Source organism: Solanum verrucosum, unplaced genomic scaffold, assembly GCF_900185275.1.
Source record: "Solanum verrucosum unplaced genomic scaffold, falcon-dt-bn FXZP01000228.1, whole genome shotgun sequence".
NCBI lineage: Eukaryota > Viridiplantae > Streptophyta > Magnoliopsida > Solanales > Solanaceae > Solanum > Solanum verrucosum.
In genome coordinates this window covers 677,138-702,146 of record NW_026020210.1, presented here as the reverse complement: position 1 = coordinate 702,146, position 25,009 = coordinate 677,138, and the positions used below count along the sequence as shown (strand labels likewise).

Sequence of the window (25,009 nt, the reverse complement as noted above, 5' to 3'; positions counted from 1 at the left end):
AAATATGATCTTATGAATATATGCATGAAGTAGGTTGCTTAATGTGATACTTGTCTTTGAATAGGGTTGTGGGATTCTATTCTTTGTATTGCACTGGTATTACTTGGGTTGTCTACACGTTGGAATGATATTATATTGGTTTGGACCATGGTGCTTACTTTTTGTGCATATTAGATTTACTTGGTAAAAAACATGTTTTGACTAAATGTCCTTTTATGCATGTTTCAATGGTTTTTATGCATAGTAGCCATACTTAGTACGTGTGTTGTACTAACGCATATTTTCTCCCTTTTCCCCAAACATTTAGGTTTGGACCATTGAGGATTCAAGCTTACTTCTTAAGACACTTGGAGTTGCTTCCCCAAGTTGGTGAGTCCTCAAGTCCGAGGACAAGACCCTATGATCTAGCTTCTATGTTTAGTTCTTTGCTTATGTTGAAAGACATTGTTGTACTTTTCTATTTCAAGACTTCTTATTGATGTAAGGGTTAAGTCCCATTTTCGATACTTCTATGTCTAGATGGTGCATTGTGACGAAGTTAGATTCTGTTTTTCATATATGAAGTGAAGTTGAACTTCCAAAGTAAAAGTTTTAAATTTTCCATGATTTTATTCTATGATACATGCTATGACGAATGCTAAGGGCTTGTATAAGACCTCTTCGTGGTCGAATACGTCGGTAACGACTAGGGGGTGCTCTCGTGTCGTTACAGTTTTGATCATGGGGCGTTGCGCAACCCAGTGCGCCCCAACCCCCCTTCAATAGTTCAGGGGCTAGCGCCCCGCGCCACTCAGTGTGCTAGGGTCACCAGGACCCCTACTCTTTTTACCTTCTTTTCGTATGAGTTCCCCGAATTATACCGATATTTTCTAATTGATCTCTACACTCTAAATTGCATCTAAACATCAAGAGATCATCCATAACATAAAATTATAACCCTTGAATCCATAATTCAAATTCAAGGTAGAGTTAAGAGTTAAGTCTTAAGAGAGCTTCCGAGTCATTTTGAGAAGTCTTTTACAATCATTTTAAACTTGTTTTAAGACTTGAGCACTTGAATTTGAAGATGAGTAGAGTTGAGTTCATTTTCTTTAAAATGATATATTGTAACTAAGTATTCCAAGAGTAAGTGTTTTTACATTTAAGATGAGAGGAAACATCGATTTCCAAAAGAGTTCTGGAGCAATTTTGAGTGCTATCTCTTTTAAGGGAAATATTTTGAGTAATAATCTCAAACCAGAGAAAGAGTTATGTTTATAAACATATGAGCTAAGTTATATTTTTGGAAGTAGTATTGAGCATCGATATGGAGACGAGTTCAGATAACTCAAAGTCCTCATAAACCATGTAGCCAACATGGATAGAAAGGATCATACTTTTTAGATGATTCCTTATTGTTTTTAAGCATATACTAGTGGATCCACTTAGTTAATAGTCCTATACCTCGGGAAAGTATAGGACAGTTCTGGCAGTGTGGGCGAGACGTTGTAACATCACATAGATCATAGTGATGGTTGTTGGTTAGAGAATCTCCCACACAGAGTTATATTGTATTTTCCAATACATTGAGCTGCTATATACTGTTTTTAAAGCTTATCTTTATATCACATTATTGTTAGTGCTTTTATATTGAAATGAGATGAGACTGAGTTGAGATTGAGACAAGGTAAGTTGTTTCTTCAGTTTCAGTTCAAGCTTATGTCGTGTTTTAGAGTTCCCCTTGCATGCTCGTACATTTCACGTACTGACGATATTTGTCCTGCATCTTTTATGATGTAGATACAGGTAACCAGGATCATTAACCAGCGCTTCCTTGATCTAGTTTAGTTCCTGAGTTGTTAGGTGAGCCTTTTTGCTTCCGAAGGATCCCTTATTTATCTTCAGTTATTTCAGTTTGTTAGGATGATCGGGGGTCTTATCCCAACATCCCTCATAGTATTAGAGGCTTCATAGATAGATAGACAGTAGTAGTTCATGAGTCTTGTTCATTTCAATTGTTATGTTCTAGACTTGAGTTTCCCTTGAGGCCAGTTGAATGTTTTCTAAACATTTATGAGTTTATCATTGTGAGATATTTGAGTTAAAAGTTTATCTTTCATTGAGTAAGCCTTCCGCTGAGAGTTGAACCAGACCAAGGGTTCGCTTGGGACCAACAATGGTTCTCGAGTGTCGGCCACGTTCAGGGTTTAGGCTCGGGGCGTGACAATGATAATTATCTATATTGATTAAGGGATTTAATAATTGTTGGTGGTGATGATTGAAATTGATGGCTAATGGTGATGACGATTGATTTTAGTGTTTGGCGATAGTGATGGTTGAGGTTGGTGTCGGGGTTGGGGTTAGGGTTGGACTGGGGATGGTGGTTGTGGATGGTTGGTGGTAGCTGTGGTTGAAATGGTGTTTGTGGGTAGTGAGTGAGAATAGATACAGTAGCGGCAAACTGTTATCTTTGTAGAATTTCTTAAACAAACATCTTAATGATATTAAGACTTCCTTACATATCTTAATGATTTAGACCCATTAAGTGGTTGCAAAAGAAGGAAAAACAAACACACTTAATGATTAAGATTTAAACCTTTAAAACAGATGAACTTAATCACTGATATTTGAATAATTAAGATTAAGACCTTTATTAAGTGCAAACAAATAGGCATTTGTGTGATTATAAATTGTTTCATTAAGGAAAAAAAGAAGATTTCAAAATCAAATTCTTTCTAATTATAGAAAGATAACATTCTTTTGAAAACAAACCAAAAAAGTATGACACATAAATTAAGATGGATAAAATATAAAGTAAACAAATACCAACTTTAAATTAAAACGGTATATAGAAATATGCACATAATGATAATTGATGATTCATATACTGAATATAAATTTCTTCACCATGGACCACACTTTCATATTTCTTTTCTTAAAATTAAAAGGATGGGGATATTTGTAGGAGTGGACCCTTGTCTTGAATGAGAATCTCCAAAAAGCCACCACGTGGCATAGGCCCATTTGCCATAACAGATTCCATCTCACCTGACCATTTCAAGAACCACCCTCTCTTTCTGTTACACTAACAATATAAAATAGTACCAACAAGGGTTGTGGTCGTGTGATAAGTAAACCTTCATTCTTAATCAAGAGGTCTCGGGTTCGAGCCTCCTTACGTACGGAGTCGCATTTGTTGAAGTGATTTATCAGGATGTTAAGAGAGAAGCAAAAAATATATTTTTGTAATTAATTTCAAGTGGTGGAGATATATAGAGATTATGTTATCTTGTAATTAATTAATTTTCCTTAAAAAAAATAAAATAATATTAATCTCATTTCATTTTGCCTATAAATAGATGGACAACCACTACTAAAAACATAACAATTTACGGCAGCTGATGCAGCAGAAAGGCAGAAGCTTTAACCGTAGATCAAGAACATTTACTAGATCTCGCATTGCCGTTGAGGGTTCTTAGTAAACAAACGTATCTACATTGTAATAATATATTACTATTATAATTTAAATTTTTTCGTTGTCGTTGATTACCTCCAATTATGGCTCCTGTTATTGGTGCTGCTGGTGCTGGTGCTAAATCAGGTTTCGCGTTCATGACTTTTCTTATATTTATATATTGAGATTGTTTGTTTGAAATGAAATGAATATGAATATGAATGGTGATTATAATCGTGTACAGGAGAAGAACGCGATATTCAGAAGAATTATTGGATGGAGCATACATCGGAACTTACTGTGGAAGCGATGATGCTTGATTCAAAAGCAGCTGATCTTGACAAAGAAGAGAGGCCTGAGGTATAACCGTGGCAGATCATTTCTTTGGTCATTTTTTTCTATTCAAATTGTAACGGATCGTTTCCTCATCTGGATAAGGATATTCTTTTGCTGGTCTTAATTTCGAAGTCATTTTCATGAATATTCAATAATAGAATATGCCCTGTATTTTTTTTCCAAAAGAAATAAGGTTATGTTGTTTCCATATTATGTGTCAGTTAATTGCTACTTGCATATAATGACTTGATTCCACCTACCCTGTTGAAACACAAATTTACAATTAATCAAGATTTGTTAAATATGGAAATTTTCTGTTTGATTCTGAATTACTCAATTTACTTGTTGAGGTAAAATCAACATTATGTTCAGTTCTCTGCTTTTACTCCTATTTACTATGGACAGAAGTTAGTGAAAAGTAGTGGCTCTAACTAATGTCTTAAAATCTTCGGATCTGTTTCTTTCTTGTTAAAATCGAAGCTTTTCATTTTTAGAATTTTCTGTTGATATGTGTATACTAAGATAGCACTCTCTTGCTGTATGAGTTGTCATTTTGCAAGATTTGTGCGCTATTAGAAGGATTCAAATTTTGGTACATGCTAAGTTGAATTTTACTACTTGTTCATCCCCAAGAAGGAAGAAAAATTGAAGAACATGTAGGAGTCAATCATAGAACCAAATTTTGGTTTCAAAGCGAGAAGTCAGACCTCTGGTTAACAAAAAGCAGAGGTGCTTGCTTATATGACCCTCTCAGTTGTTCCAAATCTTGGATCCAAAAGATTCTTGCTATTCGCGAGCCTCATATTATCATTAGATATACGGGTGTTCTCTACAGGATTTTTTTATGACCTTCATTTTTGTGCTTGTGAAACTGTGGTCTTAGTAGCAAGATTTTATGTTTCCTTCGGAGTTACTAAAAGGGTGTTCTGTGCATACTTGTGGATGTTTTGTTGTGATTTTTGACATGATTTTCTGACATATATTAGTATCACTCAAATATTTTGAAACTTGTGGATGGATGTTCATATTAGGTGCTCTCTCTACTCCCACCATATGAAGGGAAATCAGTGTTAGAGTTGGGTGCTGGTATTGGCCGTTTCACTAGTGAGTTAGCCAAAAATGCTGGGCAGCTCATAGCACTGGACTTTATCGATAGTGCAATTAAGAAGGTTTGTGACATTTATTGTTTGAGTGTGTGACGAGTTTATTCAGCAGGTTAATTGATAACTTTGGGGGATATATATCTCTTTTTCCTCATCTCTTAATTTGCTTATTGCAGAATGAAAGCATCAATAAGCATCATAAGAATGTCAAGTTTATGTGTGCTGATGTGACTTCTCCAGATTTGAAGTTTTCACCTGAATCAGTCGACTTGATATTTTCAAACTGGCTACTGATGTATCTTTCTGATGAAGAGGTACTTTTATTTTAATCTTCTGTCGCGTGAAATTCACAAGGATTGCAGTTGATATTTTGAATTGTTTGTTTGATCAGATATCATGTAACCTACGAACATCATATCCATCAACTGTTCGTAGATATTCAAACTGAATCCTCTTTTCTTTGCTAAAACATTCTAAAAAGAAGGATTATGCAATAAGTAGTTAACCTCCGTCCACCGGCAATTTTGAGGAGTGATTTTTCTTTTGCCTATTTATTCCCTATGTAGATGAATAAAATCTACTATGAATGATCACGCCTATTGGTGAAATTGGATACATTGTTCAACAAGTGCACATTTTACGAATAGTGTGACTACTTCTCAAATGATCAGTACAGAAAGATTAGACTTAAGGAGTGTTAGGAATATCTCTCACACTTTAGACTTTTGAAATTGTTTCTTTTTGGCTGATTTCAGGTCCAGAGTCTTGTGGAGAGAATGGTAAAATGGTTGAAAGTTGGAGGCTACATATTTTTCAGAGAGTCATGCTTCCATCAATCAGGAGACCACAAGCGAAAGAACAACCCAACCCATTATCGGGAGCCTAGATTTTACACAAAGGTCTTAACATTTCTTCGATTTCTATTCCCAATGGAATGATACTATGTTGATCATTTAAAACTGTTATCTTCTTAGCTTACAACAGTTTACACAGTACCTGAAATATACTTTTGTGTTGTTCTACTTAACGTTCTCGAGTCCTTAACTTGTATGCAGGTGTTTAAAGAATGTCATATAAATGTTGGTGATGGTAAATCATTTGAACTTTCTCTCATCGGTTGCAAGTGCATTGGAGCTTATGTTAAAAATAAAAAGAATCAGAATCAGGTATATATTTTCTTCCCTCCTCTCCCCTTATGTTATTATTAACCCGATCATCCAATCACTCCACCCTTGCTTCTTGTGTCTTGCAGATTTGTTGGCTATGGCAAAAGGTTAATTCTGAGGATGACAGGGGATTCCAGCGTTTCCTGGACAATGTTCAATACAAATGTAGTGGCATACTGCGATATGAACGTGTCTTTGGAGAAGGTTATGTGAGCACAGGAGGACTTGGTGAGCCTTAATTAGCTCGTTCCAATCAAAACCATTTATATTACTTTATCTTGTTTTCTCTAATTAGGTAATTAATGTTAAGCAGATACCACAAAAGAATTCGTTTCTATGTTGGATCTTCAACCTGGCCAAAAAGTCCTTGATGTTGGCTGTGGAATAGGTGGAGGTGACTTTTACATGGCTGAGAATTATGATGTTCATGTTGTTGCTATTGACCTCTCGATTAACATGATATCGTTTGCTCTTGAACGTTCAATTGGTCTCAAATGTGCCGTTGAATTTGAGGTTGCTGATTGTACAAAGAAAACATATCCTGATGGCACATTTGATGTGATTTACAGTCGAGACACTATCCTTCACATCCAAGTAATTTCCTTTCTTGTGCTACATTAATCTTCATTCGCCTTCTCTATGTGGCTGTCTTACTTCTCTTTTTATGGTAAAATGATAGTGTACTTTCACTCTTTCAGGACAAACCCGCGTTATTCAGTTCTTTCTACAGGTGGCTGAAACCAGGAGGCAAAGTCCTCATAAGTGATTACTGCAAATGCCCAATCCCAGCATCGGACGAGTTTTCTGAGTATATAAAGCAAAGGGGTTATGATTTACATGATGTTGCAACATATGGCCAGGTATTCGTTCATCCAAAAAGACATACCCCCTTCTCTTTTCTGTTTGCATGACAGTATTTCTTATGCCATTTTCCTTAATATAGATGCTCAAAGATGCCGGTTTTGATGAAGTTATTGCTGAGGATCGAACTGAACAGGTGTGTTTCTGCAGCCCATGTTTTCTTTGTAAATAAACAAAAGCTTAGATATGGAGACAAACATAAAAAGACTTTTTATACTTTATTGCAGTTCATTAATGTTCTCCAAAAGGAGTTGAATACCGTGGAGAAGGAACACGATTCATTTATCCAAGAATTCTCAGAAGTGAGTGCTTTTTTATCACTTTGTAATTTTTCATTTTGTGGTTTGAAGGAGTACTTCTCACTTTTGATTCTAATATTATTTAACAGCAAGACTACAATGAAATAGTTGGAGGTTGGAAGGCCAAGCTATTGAGGAGTTCATCTGGTGAACAGAGGTGGGGTTTGTTCATTGCCAAGAAGAAGTGATTGTCAAAATGCAGGATGTACCTGGTTTTCGTTTACGTTCTTATGTATTGTATGTTGTTCAGCTTGCCTTGTAATAATAATGTTCTTACATCTTTATGATGTATGATCAACTGTAAGATTGAATCTTTAGATATAAATCTTCTACTTCTTCTATCATCTTAGAGGGATCTGTTCTTAATTCAAATGGACAACAAGTCTTATGTGATGCATATATATCATGTTCAAAAACTATGTTGTTATTACAAAACCAGGTTGTCACCACATCCATGGTACATAGTGTGTGCATCTTACTGATTTTTTTTTTAATGTTATGAATCTTTATGCTTCCAAAAGAACAAACATAATCTTCATGTGCTAAATATAAACTATTGGATAATTAAGTATGAGTGGAAAAATTATTGCAACAATACTAGAGTACCCAAGTCAATTTTTCTCCACCCACAACCCAATAAATTTAATTACTCTCTTCGTCTCAATTTATATGACACCGTTTGACTGCATGAAGTTTAAGAAATAAGAAAAGATTTTGTTATGTTTACTAATTGCCCTTATTAAAGTCACTTTAATACTTACTTTTCGTTGACTTTTCTTCCCAATAAAATATTAAATGGAACCCAAAAGAGTAAACATAAGGATGGTGCCATTAATAGTTGTATAATAAGAAAATATGACATTCTTTTTGGGAAAGATTCTATGTGGTTTTGATGATAAGTCAAGCTTGTTCATAGATACATAGACTCAAAGGAGCTGAATCTATAGCAAGATCATATATTGAATAAAGACATATGTGCAAAAATTAAGGAACAAATAATGGTTATTTCTGATTAACGCAAGAAAAAAACATGTGTTGAATTGAAGAGTAGGAGTTCGACTACAACACTAAAAAAAATCAAGGAATTTGATTTGAAAACAAGTTTCACTTGAAGTAGAACTCTAAGTCAAATGAGTTTGAGTTAATGTGGAGTTTGTAGTAAAGAAAAACTCTCAGAAGAGTTGTGCTTAAAAAAGGGGACAGACACTCAGTAGAGTACGCACTCATAAAGAAGAAAGGCAATTGACAAATTGACTTTGCAGTGCTGCTTAAATATTGAAGGAACAATTAAAGAAGCATGTCCTATTGCAAAGTTAGGCTAAGAGTTTTAGCGTACATGTACTAGGAGTTTTCCATTGAGTTATAATGCTAATGTAATCTTAGTTTCAGTGATTTATAAATTGAATTAGGATTAGAGTACTCTTCAAGTTGGGATAACTCAAAGACTTGGGAAAAGTTGTTAGGAATTAGATATTATAATTTCTTAGGTTACACAACTTTGTAATCTTTTGTTGAAAGATTCATTTGAAGTTTAGGGAAGTTTGGGTTAAATTCTATGGAGGTACAAGTTGTCACACCCCGAGCCTACATCATGGGCGGGACTGGCACTCGAGAACCATTGTTGGCCCCAAGCGAACCCTTGGCCTGACTTACTTACTCAGTGGAAGACTTAAACACAAGAAATAGTCTCAACAAGAACTTTTGAAATAACTTAGAATGTCTTAAAAGAAACATTCAAACTAGCCAAGATGGAAACTCAAGTCTCAAAACATAAGCCAATAATAAAAATAGTGACAAATGAACTAACTAACTGACTATCTATGAAGCCTCTAATAAATGAGATGGATGTTGGGACAAGACCCACGACATCCTAATGAACTAAAATACTGAAAGCAATAAAAGGGATCCTCTGGAAGCAATGAGGCTCACCAACAAACTCTGGAGCTCAACTGGAATCAACGATGCGCTGGATACTAATCCTGGTTACCTGTATTTGCATCATTAAAAGATGCAAGCCAAATGGCATTAGTACATTGAATGTACGAGTATGCGAGGGGAATACTAAACAAGACATAAGCTTGAAAGGAACTGAAAGAACAAACCTGGTCTTAACTCAACTCGACTGAACTGAACTGAACTCATTTCAATATAAAACAATAACATAAATGACATATAAAGAAAAGTTTTTAAATCGTGGATATTTGTAATGACCCTCTTGGTCATTTTTGTGTCTTGCCTTCTGTGTGTCGTTTAGAGCGTTCCTATAGCGACCCCAAGTCATTTATGACTTGCTGGGACTGACAGTTCGGTCACATGGTCGTTCGTTTGGTCTTGGTGCGAATTTTTGTGTTTTGGAGCTTATAAACCTTGAACGATAATGTTCGATCAAAAGTTCAAAAAGATGACATCGGAATCCAATTCTGACGATTCCATCAGCTCCGGAAGGGTCATTTTAGGCTAGTAGTATGGTCGACATGACTCCCGAGGTTTTCAGTGTGAGTCGGTGTGATTAGGCGTTTTAGCCTTTGAATCTTGGCTTAAGTTTGACTTTGGTCAACATTTTGAGTAAACGCGCTCGGATGAGAATTTTGTCAGTGCAGTTAGCTCCGGAATGTCGAGTTTGGTCTAGATTGACCCTTCTTTTGTGTCCCGAGGTTTTCGATATCTTTCCGAGCCCTTTTGTGGGTTTTGACTTAAAATGACTTTTGGAAGTGGGACCCACTTTTTATCGAAATGACCTCTGATGGAAATTTTGACTGCGCCGTTGAGTCTGGAATATCGAATTTGGTATGGTTGCATATCTCGTTTGCGTGCACGAGGTTCCGAACGAGATCGGAGTACCCCGTCGGGGTTTTTAGTTATTGGAAAAATTGCAGAAAATCTGCAATATAATGCAGATTTTCAGCAACATTTCCAAAACTTCAAACTCTCTTAACTCTCTCATCTCTCAACCGATTTGGGCGATTCAAAAGGCAAAGTTGCGAGATTTTTCGAGGGCAACGCGTTGGTGAGCTCAGATAGTGGTTTAGAGTTCCCGTTTGAGGTAAATTCGCGATGAAACCTGACTGCAGTGCCTTTTTCGAGTCCTTGTTTTTGGTATTTTTGTTTTGGTCATATCTCACTCATTTTAGCTCGGTTTTGGGTGATTCGAAGTCCCACGTGTTGAGAATTGTCGTGGCTTCATCGTAGAGTGTTCAAAGAGTGTTGGGCACCTTTCGATTTTCGTTTATTTTGAGTTTTGGACTGCTGTTGTAGGGTTTCTTTTAGTTGATTAAAGTGTGGTTTCTTGCTTGTTGGTTTTTGCTATTTTTTGAGTCTCGAATTGTGTTCCATTTTGGGACATAAGTTTGGGGTGCTGTTTAGGGTCTCTTGACGGAGTCAAATTCGGACAGTTCGGTGCGGGTCCCACGATTCCCATTTTGACTCCAAAATTGACCCATCTCCGTTTGTTGTGATTTTAGTGTCTAAATGACCGTAGTAACGTTGTGACTCTATTTTTGATAGCGGGGCAGCGTTTTGAGACTGTTCGGAAAGGGAAAGCTCCGGTAAAGTGATTTGGAGAGCGCGCGATCGGCCTTAAGGTAGGCTACAGCTTTCCTTTATTTTAGATTGAGCTTAATTGTGTAAAAACATGTCGATTGGAGTGAATTGGGGGTGGGTACTAGTTTACTACCTTACTTTGATTAGATACCTTATGTTAGGATCGATTAGCCACATTTCGAGTATAGTATCATGTTAACCAGTTTAGTAGAGTTGCATGTCTATGTGCTAAATGCTATTGTATGCTTGTATGCTTTGTATTGTATGCCTTGTTCATCCTTAACCGTAAGCATGATGTCCTTAGTCTAGGTTAGGCTAGCATTGCCTTAGATTTATGACTCGTGTGGGCTGGATAGCCTTGACTTTTTGCCGACGTCGTTCGGATGACTTAGCTCCTTGTAGACTGAAATAGCAGACTTGAGTCTGATAGTTTGAGCCTTAGATTAGGCGTTATCGCTACTTGCTGCACTTCTGTATCTTCTCCCTCGCATTCTGTGGTTTCGGCGTATTCTCGAAGGTTTGGTGCATCACTAGAGGCGTGGGGTTGAGATAGTATAGGCTTGGAGCCTTTTCTGTGATTTCTTAGAGTGGACGGCGTTCCACGGTGGTTGTTGTGGGATTGGATCCTATTGGAGATACCATCACCCCCGGGGTCGTTCTTTCTAGCTGGGCTGGGAACGTATCGCTGGCTGGGTAGAGTCGGTGATATCGGCGATCGCCCCCGAGCCTCTCTTTCTAGCTGGGCTGGGAGTGTGCTGCTGGCTGGGTGTCCCCGGGTCGCTCTTTCTAGCTGGGCTGGGAGCTGACTGCATGGTAGGACGACTCGCGATATCTACCTCACTCACGGGTCCCTCTTTCTAGCTGGGCTGGGAGTGGACTGTTTGGTCGGGTGCCCCCTAGGGTCACTCTTTCTAGTTGGGCTGGGAGTGCACTGCTGGCTGGGTGGAGTCTGATGGATTATCTTAGTTACTTTGGGCTGGGAGCCCGGTTTCCTTCTTTCTCAGTAGACTTAACTTTTCTGTGCACCTGTCGGGCTTATGGGGGTCCGTTCAGGTTTTATTTGAGCTTGCGCACGAGTGTACCTTCTGGGCATATGGGGGTCCAGTTAGGTTTAGTTTAGTGTACTTAGTTTGTTTCTGGTATGCTCGTGTGCTTTCTTTTCATATCCGTTTTGACCTCTCTGTGTCTAGATTCTATCATTTCTTATTGTTTTTACCCTTTTTGCTCAGTCGGCCTATGATGCCTACTGAGTACCTGTTGTGTTGGTACTCATGCTATGCCCTGCATCTATTTTGTGATGCAGGTCCCAGTACCAGTTACCGGCGGTGATTAGTTCCAGCCTTCTTTTGCAGTTGTGATTCAGAGACGAGGGCGAGCACTTGGCGTTTTGGGGTTTGTTCTGTCTCCTTCTTTTGTTTTAGCTAGTCTTGTTGCCTTTGAGACACGCTCTGTTGTGGTCCACTTTTGGGACTTGTACTCTTTATTAGATAGCTCTGTACTAGTGACTTCCAGGTTCTGGGAGGGATTTCTGTATATATTTATTTTGGGTTGCTTTCGCCTTGTTATTCTTGTTTAGATTATTGTTTTCGCTAGTTTCTTCCCTTTTGCTCATTGCTTGATGTTCTGGGTTACGGGTTGGCTTACCTATTGGTAGGGTATAGTAGGTGCCATCATGACTCGAGAAATCGGGTCGTGACAATATTAACTCTGTGTATTTAGAAATACAATAATACTATGTGTGTATACAAAGATACAATATAACTTTAAAATGTATATAAAAATACAAAATATTGCTATGTGAGTTTCTTTAACCGACAACCATCACTTAAGAGCTATTGTGATGATACAACATTTTGCCTCACGCTGTCAGGACCATCTTATACCTTGCCGAGGGTATAGAACCTGCCTACTAAGTGGATCCACTAGTCTATGCTAAAAAGCACTAAGGAATCATCTAAAAAGTATGACCCTTTTCTACCCATGATGGCTACATGGTTTATAAAGGCTGGGAGTTGTCTGAACTCTCCCCCATATCGATGCTCAATACTACTCCCAAAATATGATACTAGCTCTTCTGTTTAAAAACATATTTCTTTCTGTGATTTGAGATAATTGCTCAAAAACTTAGCTCAAATGCTATCTTGAAAATCAAAGTTTCATCTCTTGCTTAATTGTGAAAGCATTTACTCTTTACTGAAAACTAGCTCAAAGGCTCTTTAGAATCTTGTTTAAATGTGAGAACATTTTAACTCTTTGGGAATACATAGTCCCCATATACTCTTTTCAAGAAATGAATTTCAATTTTTACTCAACTCAAAACTCAAGTCTTAAAACAAAGTTAAAACGTTTGTAAAAGACTTTTGGAAAACTCTATGAACTTCTCTTGACTTGACTCTTAACTCCTCTTGACTTGACTCTTAACTTTCCTTGAATTGAAGTATGGATTCAAGGCTCATGATCTCATGTTTATGGATGATATCATGATTTTTAGACGTACCTTATAGTGTAGAAATCAACTAGAAAACTTAGGTACGTTGCTAGGGAACTAGTACGGAAAGAAGTGGGAAAAGGTAGAAGAACTGGTGTCCCTGGCGCTCTGAGAGGCGCGGGAGGCGCCAGAGGGCAAATTTCAGAGCATGGGTTGGGGCGCTCTGACTGGTGCGGCGCAATAAAGCCCAAACTTCAGAGGCATTGTTTAGGGCGCTCTAAGAGGAGTGGTGCCCCAACCCCCTCCCCAGAAAATCCCCAAATTTTCTTGCTCGTTTTTCAACTCTAAACCCTCTAATTTCAATTGGCTCTTTCCCCAAACACTTACAATCGACTATATCATCAATATACGTAAGATTCTACTAAAAACCACACCTTATTTCATGAATCAAACTCAAGAAACTTTAACAAAAAGAGCCCACAAGAACTTAAACAAATTTCATCAAGAACTCATAATATTTGTTTTCAAAACAACACAATTTCGCTGAATTGAATCATGATTGACATGTGGTGAACTAACACAGTACTATGTGATCTCACATACCTCATAGGGATCACCCCTTGATGAAATCCATGATCTTAGCTTCAAGAACTTGACGATTTCTTGCTTCTTCTAGTCTTTTCTCCTCTTTTTTTCTCTTCTCTCAAAACCCTAACTTAGTTTTCAAAAGCGTAAACTGAATCCAATCAGTTTAGACCCCAACTTAATTATCAAAAATGAAATTAATTAATTGGGTGGTGAAAAGACCATAATGCCCTTCAAAATCTGGTTTTGATTTTCCTTATATAGACAACCCAACTTCAAATGGACATATCTCACTCATCAAACTCAAAATTGAGCAAACTCGACGGCATTGGAAAGATAATTCAAAGATATTTCCTACGGTATCTTTTTGCATACCTAAATCATCCTGATCTAGAAGTTATGGTCGTTTGAAGTTGACCCAAAACTCTTACTTAACTTAATTTTGTCAAATTTTCAGATTTTTCATTCTTTCCAAAAATGACTCTTTCTAATTCTAGCTCTTTCTAGTTGCGGGATGTTACAATATCTCCTTATTGGGAACATTCGTCCTCGAATGAGATTAATCTTAGCAGGCTAAGGGAATAACATCTAACATACAGTTCAAACACCCAACAATAACAATGCAATTACAACATGTCAACTTATAAATAAATACCAAGAAAAGGATTAGTATCTTAGTTTGGAACTTCTCCGGATTCCAAGAGATATGGGTACCACTTCTTCATATCCTTCTCAGCTTCCCAAGTGGCTTCTTTAACAAACTGATTTCTCCATAGAACTTTGACTGATGCTACATCATTTGTTCTAAACTTGCAAACTTGGCGATCTAGAATTTGAACAGGAATCTCCTCATAAGATAAGCTATCCTTGATTCCAATATCTTCGGTTGGTATCATCAATGAAGGATCTCTCATGCACGTCTTCAACATGGAGATGTGAAATATCGGATGAACCGCTTCTAACTCTTGAGGTAGCTCCAACTCATAAGCTACATTGTCAATCCTCTTGGATATTCTGTAAGGACCAATATACCGGGGATTAAGCTTCCCCTTCTTACCAAATCTCATAACACCTTTCATGGGTGAAACCTTCAAGTAGACCCAAACATTTAATTCAAACTCTAACTCTCTCCTCCTAACATCAGTGTAGGATTTATGACGACTCTGCGCTGTTTTCAACCTCTCTTGAATAACTTTCACATTCTCCATAGCTTGATGAACTAAGTCTGGTCCTATCAACCCAGCTTCACCAACTTCGAACTATCCAATAGGATATTTACATCTTCTCCCATAAAGAGCTTCATAATGAGCCATCTGGATGCTAGAGTGGTAACTATTGTTGTAAGAGAACTCGATGAGAGGTAGGTGATCATCCCAATTACCCTTGAAATCGATCACACAGGCCCTCAACAAATCTTCTAAAGTCTAAATAGTGCGCTCTGCTTGCCCATTTGTCTGAGGATGAAAGGCAGTACTTAAGTTCACCTTTGAACCCAAGCCTTTTTGGAATGACTTCTAAAATTGTGCAGTAAAATGCGCACCTCTGTCGGAAATAACTCCATGAAGTCTAACTACTTCTTGCAGATACAACTTGGAATAGTCCTTAGCGGAATGGGTAGTCTTTATCGGTAAAAAGTGAGCTGATTTTGTCATTCTATCAACAATCACCCAAATAGAATCGTGCTGCCTGCGACCTCACAAACAAGATCGGAGCACCCCAAGGTGAGACACTTGGTCGAATAAAACCCTTCTCTAGGAGATATTTCAACTGCTCATTCAACTCTTTTAACTCTGCTAGTGCCTTTCTATATGGCAGAATAGATGTAGGACGAGTATCATGAAGAATATCTATACCGAAGTATATTTCTCTCTCAGGAGGGACTCCGGGAAGATCATTTGGAAAGACTTATGGAAACCTTTTTACTACTGGAACTAACTGAATATGAGGTATCTTAACACTAGAGTCATTAACTCAACTAAGTGATAGACACACCCCTTGGAGACTAACTTTATTGCCTTAAGGTACAAAATAAAACGACCCTTAGGCACTGCTGAACTACTTTTCCACTCTTAGACTGGCTCATTTGGAAATTGAAAGTTGACAACTCGAGTTCTACAATCAACTGAGGCATAATAGGCATAAGCCAGTCCATTCCTAAAATGACATCAAAATCTACCATGTCTAACTCAACTAATTCAACCATAGTGCTCTTGTGATTGACAGAAATAGTACAATCATGATAGACTCTCTCTGCTAGAATAGACTCACTAACAGGTGTAGAAACATTGAAGGGCTCACTAAGTTTTTCAGGAAGAATATCAAAATTCTTCGCAATATATGGAGTTACAAAGGATAAACTCGCGCCTGGATCTAGCAAAGCATAAACATCAAAGTTAAAGACTTGGATCATACCAGTGACAACATCTGGAGAATCCTCTTGCTTTTGGCGACTAGTGATAGCATAAAGACGATTGTCTCCTCCACCTGCCCCTGAAGTAGTTCCTCTAGATGCAGCCCTGTCTAGTGGAGCAGCTGAAGAAGACTGGGCTCTATTACCCCCATTATTGTTACCCTGCTTGTTCTTTGGACACTTTCTCATAAAATGACCATTCTGGCCACACTTGAAGCAACCAGTGGAGCCCTCACGACACGTACCTAATTGGTTTCTACCACACTTAGCACATGCAGAAGGCTTACTACCCCCTTGTGCCATACTACCTTGAGAATAGGTAGGTTTAGCTCTAAAATTTTGACTATTGTACTCACATTTGTTATTTGGTGTAGGTGCACTAGCAGATGATGGAGAAGGTCCATTTTGTTTCTATTGGAAGGAAGACCGGTTCACATTTCTATTATATTGCCCAGACTCATTCCCTAATGTCTTAGCCCTCTAATTCTTAAATGCTTCTCTATCCCTCAGCTTATCCTCCTCAACTTGTTGCACATGGATCATTAGCCTTGCTATGTCCATACCCCCTATCAGCATAGCTGTCTTGTCTTCCTTACTTGATAGGCGAGACAACCCAGCAATGAATAAACTCATCCTGCTCCTCATGTCAGCTACCATCTTTAGAGCATAGCAGGAAAGTTGTATGAACTTCAAACTGTAATAGTGAACACTCAAAGAATCCTACTTAAGAGTGAAGAACTCTCGTACCTTAGACTCTCTCAGTTCCCGGGGGAGAAACACCCCAAGAAAGCCTCCACAAAACAAGCCAAACTCGCAGGTGGTGCTCCCTCAGCTCGGTTCTTCTTCCATTGGTCGAACCATATCCTAGCAACACCCTTCATTTGGTATGCAACTAGTTTCACCCTCTCAGTATCAGCAACATGCATGATCTCAAAAACCTTATGAAGCTCTTCAACAAAGTTTTTTGGGTCCTCAGTAACACTTGAACCAGTGAAGCTTGGAGGATTCATCCTTAAGAACTCGCGAATCCTCAAAGTACCAGCCACTTCCTATCGATTCCCTCTCTGTTGACCAGCTTGATTTATCATAACTTGGCTCAACATCCAGATAGCCTTACGGAACTTAGCATTGGTGCCCTCTCCTTGGGGTTGCACTACTGGTGCATTAGGTACCCCTTGTTCCTGTGGTTCAACATTACTTCTAGCTGGACGACCTCTGACAGCTCTTCGTGGAGGCATGATCTGAAAAACACGCGCAACCACAAGTTAGAAAAAACTTTTTAAAGATCAAACTCTAACACATGAAATGAGTATGAAAGAAGAGAGATAAATTCCTAAGTGTTGCAACCTCCTAATTATAGATTTGGCATGCTTCACAGCGATAACTAGGACTCTACAGACACGGCTTCATAGACTCCCTATGACTCTTAAACTCTTGACTTTGATACCAAGTTCGTCACACCCCGAGCCTACACCCTGGGCGGGAAAGGCACTCGAGAACCATTGTTGGCCCCAAGCGAACCCTTGTCCTGGCTTGCTTACACAACGGAAGACTTAAACACAAGAAATAGTCTCAACAAGAACTTATGAAATAACTTAGAATTTCTTAAAAGAAACATTCAAACTAGCCAAGATGGAAACTCAAGTCTCAAAACATAAGCCAATAATAAAAATAGTGACACATGAACTAAGTGACTGACTATCTATGAAGCCTCTAATAAGTGAGATAGATGTCGGGACAAGACCCACCACATACTAATGAACTAAAATACTAAAAGCAATAAAAGGGATCCTCCGGAAGCAAGGAGGCTCACCAACAAACTCTGGAGCTCAACTAGAATCAACGATGCGCTGGATGTTGATCCTAGTGACCTGTATCTGCTTCATTAAATGATGCAGGACAAATGGCATCAGTACATTAAATGAACGAGTATGCGAGGAAATACTAAACAAGACATAAGCTTGAAAGGAACTGAAAGAACAAACCTGGTCTTAACTCAACTCGACTGAACTGAACTGAACTCATTTCAATATAAAGCAATAACATAAATGAAATATAAAGAAAAGCTTTTAAATCATGGATATCAACTCTGTGTATCTAGAAATACAATAATACTCTGTGTGTATACAAAGATACAATATAACTCTGAAATGTATATAAAAATACAAAATACTGCTATGGGAGTTTCTCTAACCGACAACCATCACTTAAGAGCTATTATGATGATACAACATTTTGCCTCACGCTTCGAGGACCATCATATACCTTGTTGAGGGTATAGAACCTGGCTACTAAGTGGATCAACTAGTCTATGCTAAAAAGCACTAAGGAATCATCTAAAAAGTATGACCATTTTCTACCCATGATAGCTGGGAGTTGTCTAAACTCCCCCTCATATCGGTGCTCAATACTACTCTCAAAATATGATACTAGCTCTTGTGTTTAAAAACATACTTCTTTCTATGACTTGAGATAATTTCTCAAAAACATAGCTCAAATGCTATCTTGGAAATCAAAGTTTCCTCTCTTGCTTACTTGTGAAAGCATTTACTCTTTACTGAAAACTAGCTAAAAGGCTCTTTGGAAATCTCAGTTTCCTTTCTTGTTTAAATGAGAGAACATTTTAACTCTTTGGGAATACATAGTCCCCATATACTCTTTTGAAGAAATTAACTTCAATCTTTACTCAACTCAAAACTCAAGTCTTAAAACAAAGTTAAAACGTTTGTAAAAGACTTTTGGAAAACTCTATGAACTTCTCTTGACTTGACTCTTAACTCCTCTTGACTTGACTCTTAATTTCCTTGAATTGAAGTATAGATTCAAGGCTCATGATCTCATGTTTATGGATGATATCATGATGTTTAGACGTACATTAGAGTGTAGAAATCAACTAGAAAACTTAGGTACGTTGCTAGGGAACCAGTACAGAAAAAAGTGGGAAAAGGTGGAGGAACTGGCGTCCCTGGCGCTCTGAGAGGCGTGGGGAGCCAAATGGCAAATTTCAGAGCCTAGGTTGGGCCGCTCTGGCTGGCGTGGCGCCTTAGAACCAAAACTTCAGAGGGCCTATTTGGGGCACTCTGAGAGGCGCGGCGCCCCGACCTCCTCACCAGAAAATCCTCGAATTTTCTTGCTCATTTTTTGATTCTAAACTCTCTAATTTAATTGGTTCTTTCCCCCAAACACTTAGAATCGACTATATCATCAATATACGGAAGATTCTACTCAAAACAACACCTTATTTCATGAATCAAACTCAAGAAACTTCAACAACAAGAACCAACAAGAACCTAAACGAATTTCATCAAGAGCTCATAATATTTGCTTTCAAAACAACATAAAGTCACTTAATTGAATCATGATTGGTGCGTGGGTGAACTAACCCAATGCTATGATCTCACATACATCGTAGGGATCACCCCTTGACGAATCCACGATCCCAGCTTCAAGAACTTGATGATTTCTTGCTTCTTTCTCCTCTTCTTTTCTCTTCTCTCAAAACCCTAACTTAGTTTTCAAAAGAGTAAATTGAATCCAATCAGTTTAGACCCCAACTTAATTACCAAAAACGAAATTAATTAATTGGGTGGTGAAAAGACCATAATGCCCTTCAAAAATCCGGTTTTGACTTTCCTTATATAGACAACCCAACTTTAAATGGACATATCTCACTCATACGAACTCGAAACTGAGCAAACTTAGCGGTGTTGGAAAGATAATTCAAAGATATTTCCTACACTATCTTGTAGCACACCTAACTCATCCTAAGCTAGGAGTTATGGTTGTTTGAAGTTGATCCAAAACTCATACTTACCTTAATTTTGTCAAATTTCCAGATTTTTCATTCTTTCCAAAAATGACTCTTTCTAATTCTAGCTCTTTCTAGTTGCGGGATGTTACACAAGTAATGACTTCTATTTTGTGAGTCAGGTATTTCCAAGTAAAAATAATTTATGCTTTACTTACTGCTTTTGCTACTTTATTGAAACATGTTAGGCATTCTATTTCAGAAATAGGCAAAGGGTTAAGTTAATTAATTAGCTCGGAATCGTGTAGAATATCAATTGGTATCAGAGTGGGTTGTAAAGACTTACACCTAAAATAATATCATGATGAATTCTTCACCACCAATTGGGCACAATGAAGGACAACCAACAAAAATGGTTCCTCGTTTCAATGGATTTCATTTCTTCTGGTGGAAAGCTCAAATGGAAAACTTCATTCAGGTTGAGAATTACGTGTTGTGGGATCGAATCACTATAAGATCCAACAATTCCTATAAAAATTGTGAAAGTCACAGCAATAAGAGAAGTCAAGGACACATCCATCGTGACACTAGATGAATTGGGGGAGGTGGGGGGGATTTTGAGAGCTTATGAAATGAATATGTATAATTTCATAAAGAAGGAAGTAACTAAGTAAAACATTAGCACAAAAACATCTAATGATGAAGAGTCTGATCTTGATGAAGAACAAGTGGCATTTCAAGAAAGAAAATGACAAGAAAGGAATATGTCATAAGAAATGGTTCAATGACAAATTCCAAGCCGCCTGCTACAAGTGTGATAAGATTGATCACATGATCAAGGAATATCCACTATGGAAAATTAAGTGGAAGCAGACAAAGAAAAAAGAGAATGAGGAATATTTCATAATGGTTGCACGGGGATGGGGATCAGGATTAGAAAAGCCTGATAATTAAGAGGTAGATGAAACTGCATTTATGCCTATAGGAGAAGGAGAAGAAGAATCAAATAATTTTGAAATTGAGCAATGTTTCCCCACTCCCATAAATGTACCAACTTTTTAAACACGTCACTATTAACAATGCAATCTCAAGACCGTTTCTAGATACCTGTGTCACAGTCATTCAAACCATAGGCACATTTTAGACTCTAGAATCATACCCGACAATACAAAATTAGGTACTTACATCACATTATCATTGAATGAATATCAAATAATATTGGAATACAACTCATATCATCACATACCCACTATCATACAAGAGTAACCCTTGTCATGGTTCCCAACCATACCAACTGTTTCGAAATCGGAGTTTCCTCACCATCATAATCAATCTTTTTTTCTTACCATTCTTACCAATGATAAACCTATGCCATTCTAACAAAACTCTTCCAACCAATGACACAACCACATAATATTAATTCAACTCACAAGTTTCAAGCAATGCATTTCACACATAGATAGTTATTCAAGTAGCAATGCACATAATAACAATGATTAAGCATTCATCCCAAATTTAATAAAGTTTGATATAATATTCACATCATGGATGACCACTAGTTTGAACATTCATGCATTCACATGGCCCTTAAGGCCAGATACCAATTGAAACTTTCCTGGTTTCAATCTTTCCTTGATTGGGTCCCTTTAGCCACAACAAAAGCATCCATATTACTTCGTCGAGATACCAATTGAAATCCAGAGATATCAAATGGACTCAACACATGCAACAAGCTACAGACCGCACGAAAAGAGTGAAGAAGTGAGACAGATTCCTAGAATGCTTCATAGCCCCATAAAAATTAAATATGGACGTCAACACACCAATCCTTAAGACTCTATTCGACATTTGATCTTGTACTAGGAGACAAGTAACCTGGACTCTGATACTAAGTTGGCATAACCTAACCCATCGGGCTATGCACGACACTTGTTGTAATAACTAGATAGAAGAACCCTCAACCACCAAACCACTTAAGACAAGCGAAAAAAAAATCAAATTGAAATCTAATACCCTATCCATATATTAAAAGCACTTAACTTAAAACCAATGTTATTTGAAAAGAGGCACCTAGCATAGCCAAAGAAACTAGTCTAAATAGGCACAAGAGCTACTAAGATGATACAATGAACAAAGGAAATAGGACATAGCTCCCACCATAAGGAAAGAGGAGTAGAAATTATCAAAGATCACCATCGCATTCACCTACGAAACATCACTGAATTCATGCAACCAGCCTATGACAAGTGGCATAGAAAGAGTAGTATCAGTACAAACACACGTACTAGTAAGCATTATCAGTCGAAATGAATCTGCCACATAATATAAAGTACACATTCAGAAGGAAACATGCAATACGAAAGTTACACCACCCCAAGTCGCTATCCACATGTTATTATTATCCCCAACATAATGCCCATAAACTAGTACATTTTGATCCCAACTTCTTACCTTCGCTTTTGTTGCCAACTCTATCTTTAAATATTCGACCCTTTTACCATTTTAATGCTTCCCAAGCCTACATGTTATGCCATCATAAGGCTTCCCAAGCCTACATGTATACCATCATAATCAGATCATAATCTAACCCTTCTATCACTGTAAGATTTCCTGAAACAAGACCACCACTAGTATTATTACCCAACCTACTACTCTTCATCAAGTTCACATGCCTACACCCTGGCCCTAACAGATCAATATGTTAAATTAGCACCTTATATTAACTCACCCTTCTTGACTCAAATCTCCAATATCAGATATGTTCTAAGTACTTAACAACCATAGCAGTCTCAACACTAAAATCATGCATCATACCATGGTCATCTACTTGATCTAGTAACCACAAATTAACAAAACAGATAACGCACAATTATAATCACAAGTAATACATAGTCTGGACCAGAGTTTTCAAAATTGTTTTTGGGGCGAGTCTTAGGGCGAGTCTCGGGGCGGGGCATACTAAAAATGCTCTGGGGCGTAAGTTAAAGACGTAGATCCATAAGGCGTAAGTTCTTAAATTTGAGGTGTAAGCTTCCAACATAAAAACGTAAGTCCTAGGCGTAAAAATGTAGGTCCAAGCGTTTTAAATTTATTTAGTTTGAACATTTTTTACTTTAAATCATATTTTTTATTATTGGTGTAATGATATTTCTCAAATAGTAATTATAATATTTTTTTCTTCATTATTGATTATTAATACTTATCTCAAATAAAAATCATAATATAATTTCTATATACTATAGGTTTATTTATTAAAAAAATATTTGTAAAATCATTGAAATGTTTACTTTTGCTTTTTTTATTAGTAATAAAACTATAAAATTGAATATACATGAGACTATGCCCCGTAGATCCATGGGACTTACGCCCCGTGTCTCGGGGCTTATGCCTCGCCATGTACGGTATAAAACGTCTCGCCCCACGCCCCTGCCTTTTAAAATACTGGTTTGGACTCTCAATCCTTATCCTAAGTTAACATATATACGAAACATGTCTCACATGATCTCATACAAGTCCTACCTGAGTTCAACTCACCTTTCAAGTAATCCAGACTACTCAAGGATCTAACATACATATATCACATTAAAAAAAGGTAAATCTGGTTCACTTATGGAACCATTGATTCACATTCCCAGTTCTCTCAAGGAACTCACACACAAATTATTAGTGTACCAGCGTGGTACCAGAGCCGATCAAAATTAATATTCATAATAGGCATGGTATCCAATCCAAACATTAGTATTCATGTATTGGTGTAGTAGTCGAGTCAACCAGCAATCACATACAAGCATGCACCACCATAATCACAATGAATAATAACACTTGAAACCATAAATAAAATAAACAGGTTCATTGGATGAGATTACCAACATAATGTCATTTTATATGTTCCTTATATATGTTTTCCCCAACATGCATTACACAAGTGATACTATAAAGTAGTAGACATGCATAGATACATAAATTGGAAAACATTCAATGATCACCCACATATAAATAGCCCAAAACCAAATCCCATTACGAGCACGCACTCATTCCCCGTGAAATGCCTCCATGGTCTTATGAATTAATTCTCTTTGACATTTTTTCAGTTCCCTTTGATTAACACAAGTCCCAGAAATGGCTATAACACAAAAATTTCATAACGCTTAACCTTACAATTATCATCAAACCAGATCAACAAGAAAACTCAAGGTTACCAATCAAGAACTAGAGAACGACCTTTAATCATATCTTTTCCTCAGTCTTAACAGCAATAAGCAACAATATTTAACAATCCAGACACCATACTCGAAGACCTAGGCATGTGACCTTCCATCAATCTACAAAATATCATGCAATTGGAAACAAGTTTAAACTATTCGATTAAATTATCCTAACATACCTTGGCTCCAAGCATCAGCTGATGAACCTCAACTATAAGCTTCTGACTCATGAGAGATAGTCGTGATGAATGAGCACCAGAATTCCTTGGTTTTCACCTCCCTAGTATTGTAATCTTTCCCCATCCATTGCTTCATTGCCCTGGGTGTCATTGGAGGGTTCTTGGAGCAACCCTCTTCTATTTTGTCCTTTTGAAAGTGGGAGAAAAATAAAGAAAGTTGCATTAATTAGGGTCTGATTTTTCATCATCCCACTATAGCGGCTGGGCAGATGCTATGACGGTACCGCAATGGCGGCTGACGTCACCCAAGTCAATTTCAAAATAAGCCAAATTCAGTGCATGCTCAAATTTTTAAATTTTTGCACCAAATTTTCAAAATTTTGGAATTTCGCATGAGATGTCGAATTCGACATCAAAACAAAAACTTTTTGAACCCTAAACACCAAAAGAGATACTCTCTAAAAACACTCACCAAAATGGACAGGTCGCCCATTTATGGGCGAATTATAACTACCATATTTTAACATTGTCATCCCTTTACTCCAAATCCATCCAAAATAATATTACACAAACGTTAAAGGTAGTTCGCCCACAAATTCTTTTTAATAACTCCCCACATAAATCGCCGATAATATTCACAAAAAAGATTGAACTTTGATGTGTTTGATTTACACCGTCAATTGCTACTATCACTTCTTGTTCGACTGGACCACTGG

The 25,009-nt window shown here is 37.5% G+C and overlaps 2 protein-coding genes across 2 annotated transcripts in view; one reads left to right on the top strand and one right to left on the bottom strand.

Moving 5' to 3' along the window:
• The window catches only part of LOC125830388 (ATP-dependent Clp protease ATP-binding subunit ClpA homolog CD4B, chloroplastic), a 569,404-nt gene that overhangs the window by 276,574 nt on the left and 267,821 nt on the right, over positions 1-25,009 (bottom strand). The gene's annotated exons all lie outside the window — the stretch shown is intronic.
• LOC125830407 (phosphomethylethanolamine N-methyltransferase-like) lies at positions 3,354-7,542 on the top strand. The gene is made up of 12 exons (XM_049509599.1): positions 3,354-3,580; positions 3,678-3,793; positions 4,801-4,938; positions 5,049-5,186; positions 5,628-5,771; positions 5,928-6,038; positions 6,125-6,266; positions 6,352-6,632; positions 6,737-6,898; positions 6,982-7,035; positions 7,127-7,201; positions 7,288-7,542. The coding sequence occupies exons 1-12, from the start codon at positions 3,538-3,540 to the stop codon at positions 7,384-7,386; spliced, it is 1,503 nt and encodes a 500-aa protein (XP_049365556.1). The 5' UTR covers positions 3,354-3,537; the 3' UTR covers positions 7,387-7,542.

Excerpts from the sequence above, each read along its gene's own strand:
- LOC125830407 (XM_049509599.1), top strand. The coding sequence starts at position 3,538 with ATGGCTCCTGTTATTGGTGCTGCTGGTGCTGGTGCTAAATCAG. Across the intron at positions 6,267-6,351 it reads TGTGAGCACAGGAGGACTTG|ATACCACAAAAGAATTCGTT; the intron begins GTGAGCCTTAAT and ends AATGTTAAGCAG. Across the intron at positions 7,036-7,126 it reads CTGAGGATCGAACTGAACAG|TTCATTAATGTTCTCCAAAA; the intron begins GTGTGTTTCTGC and ends ACTTTATTGCAG.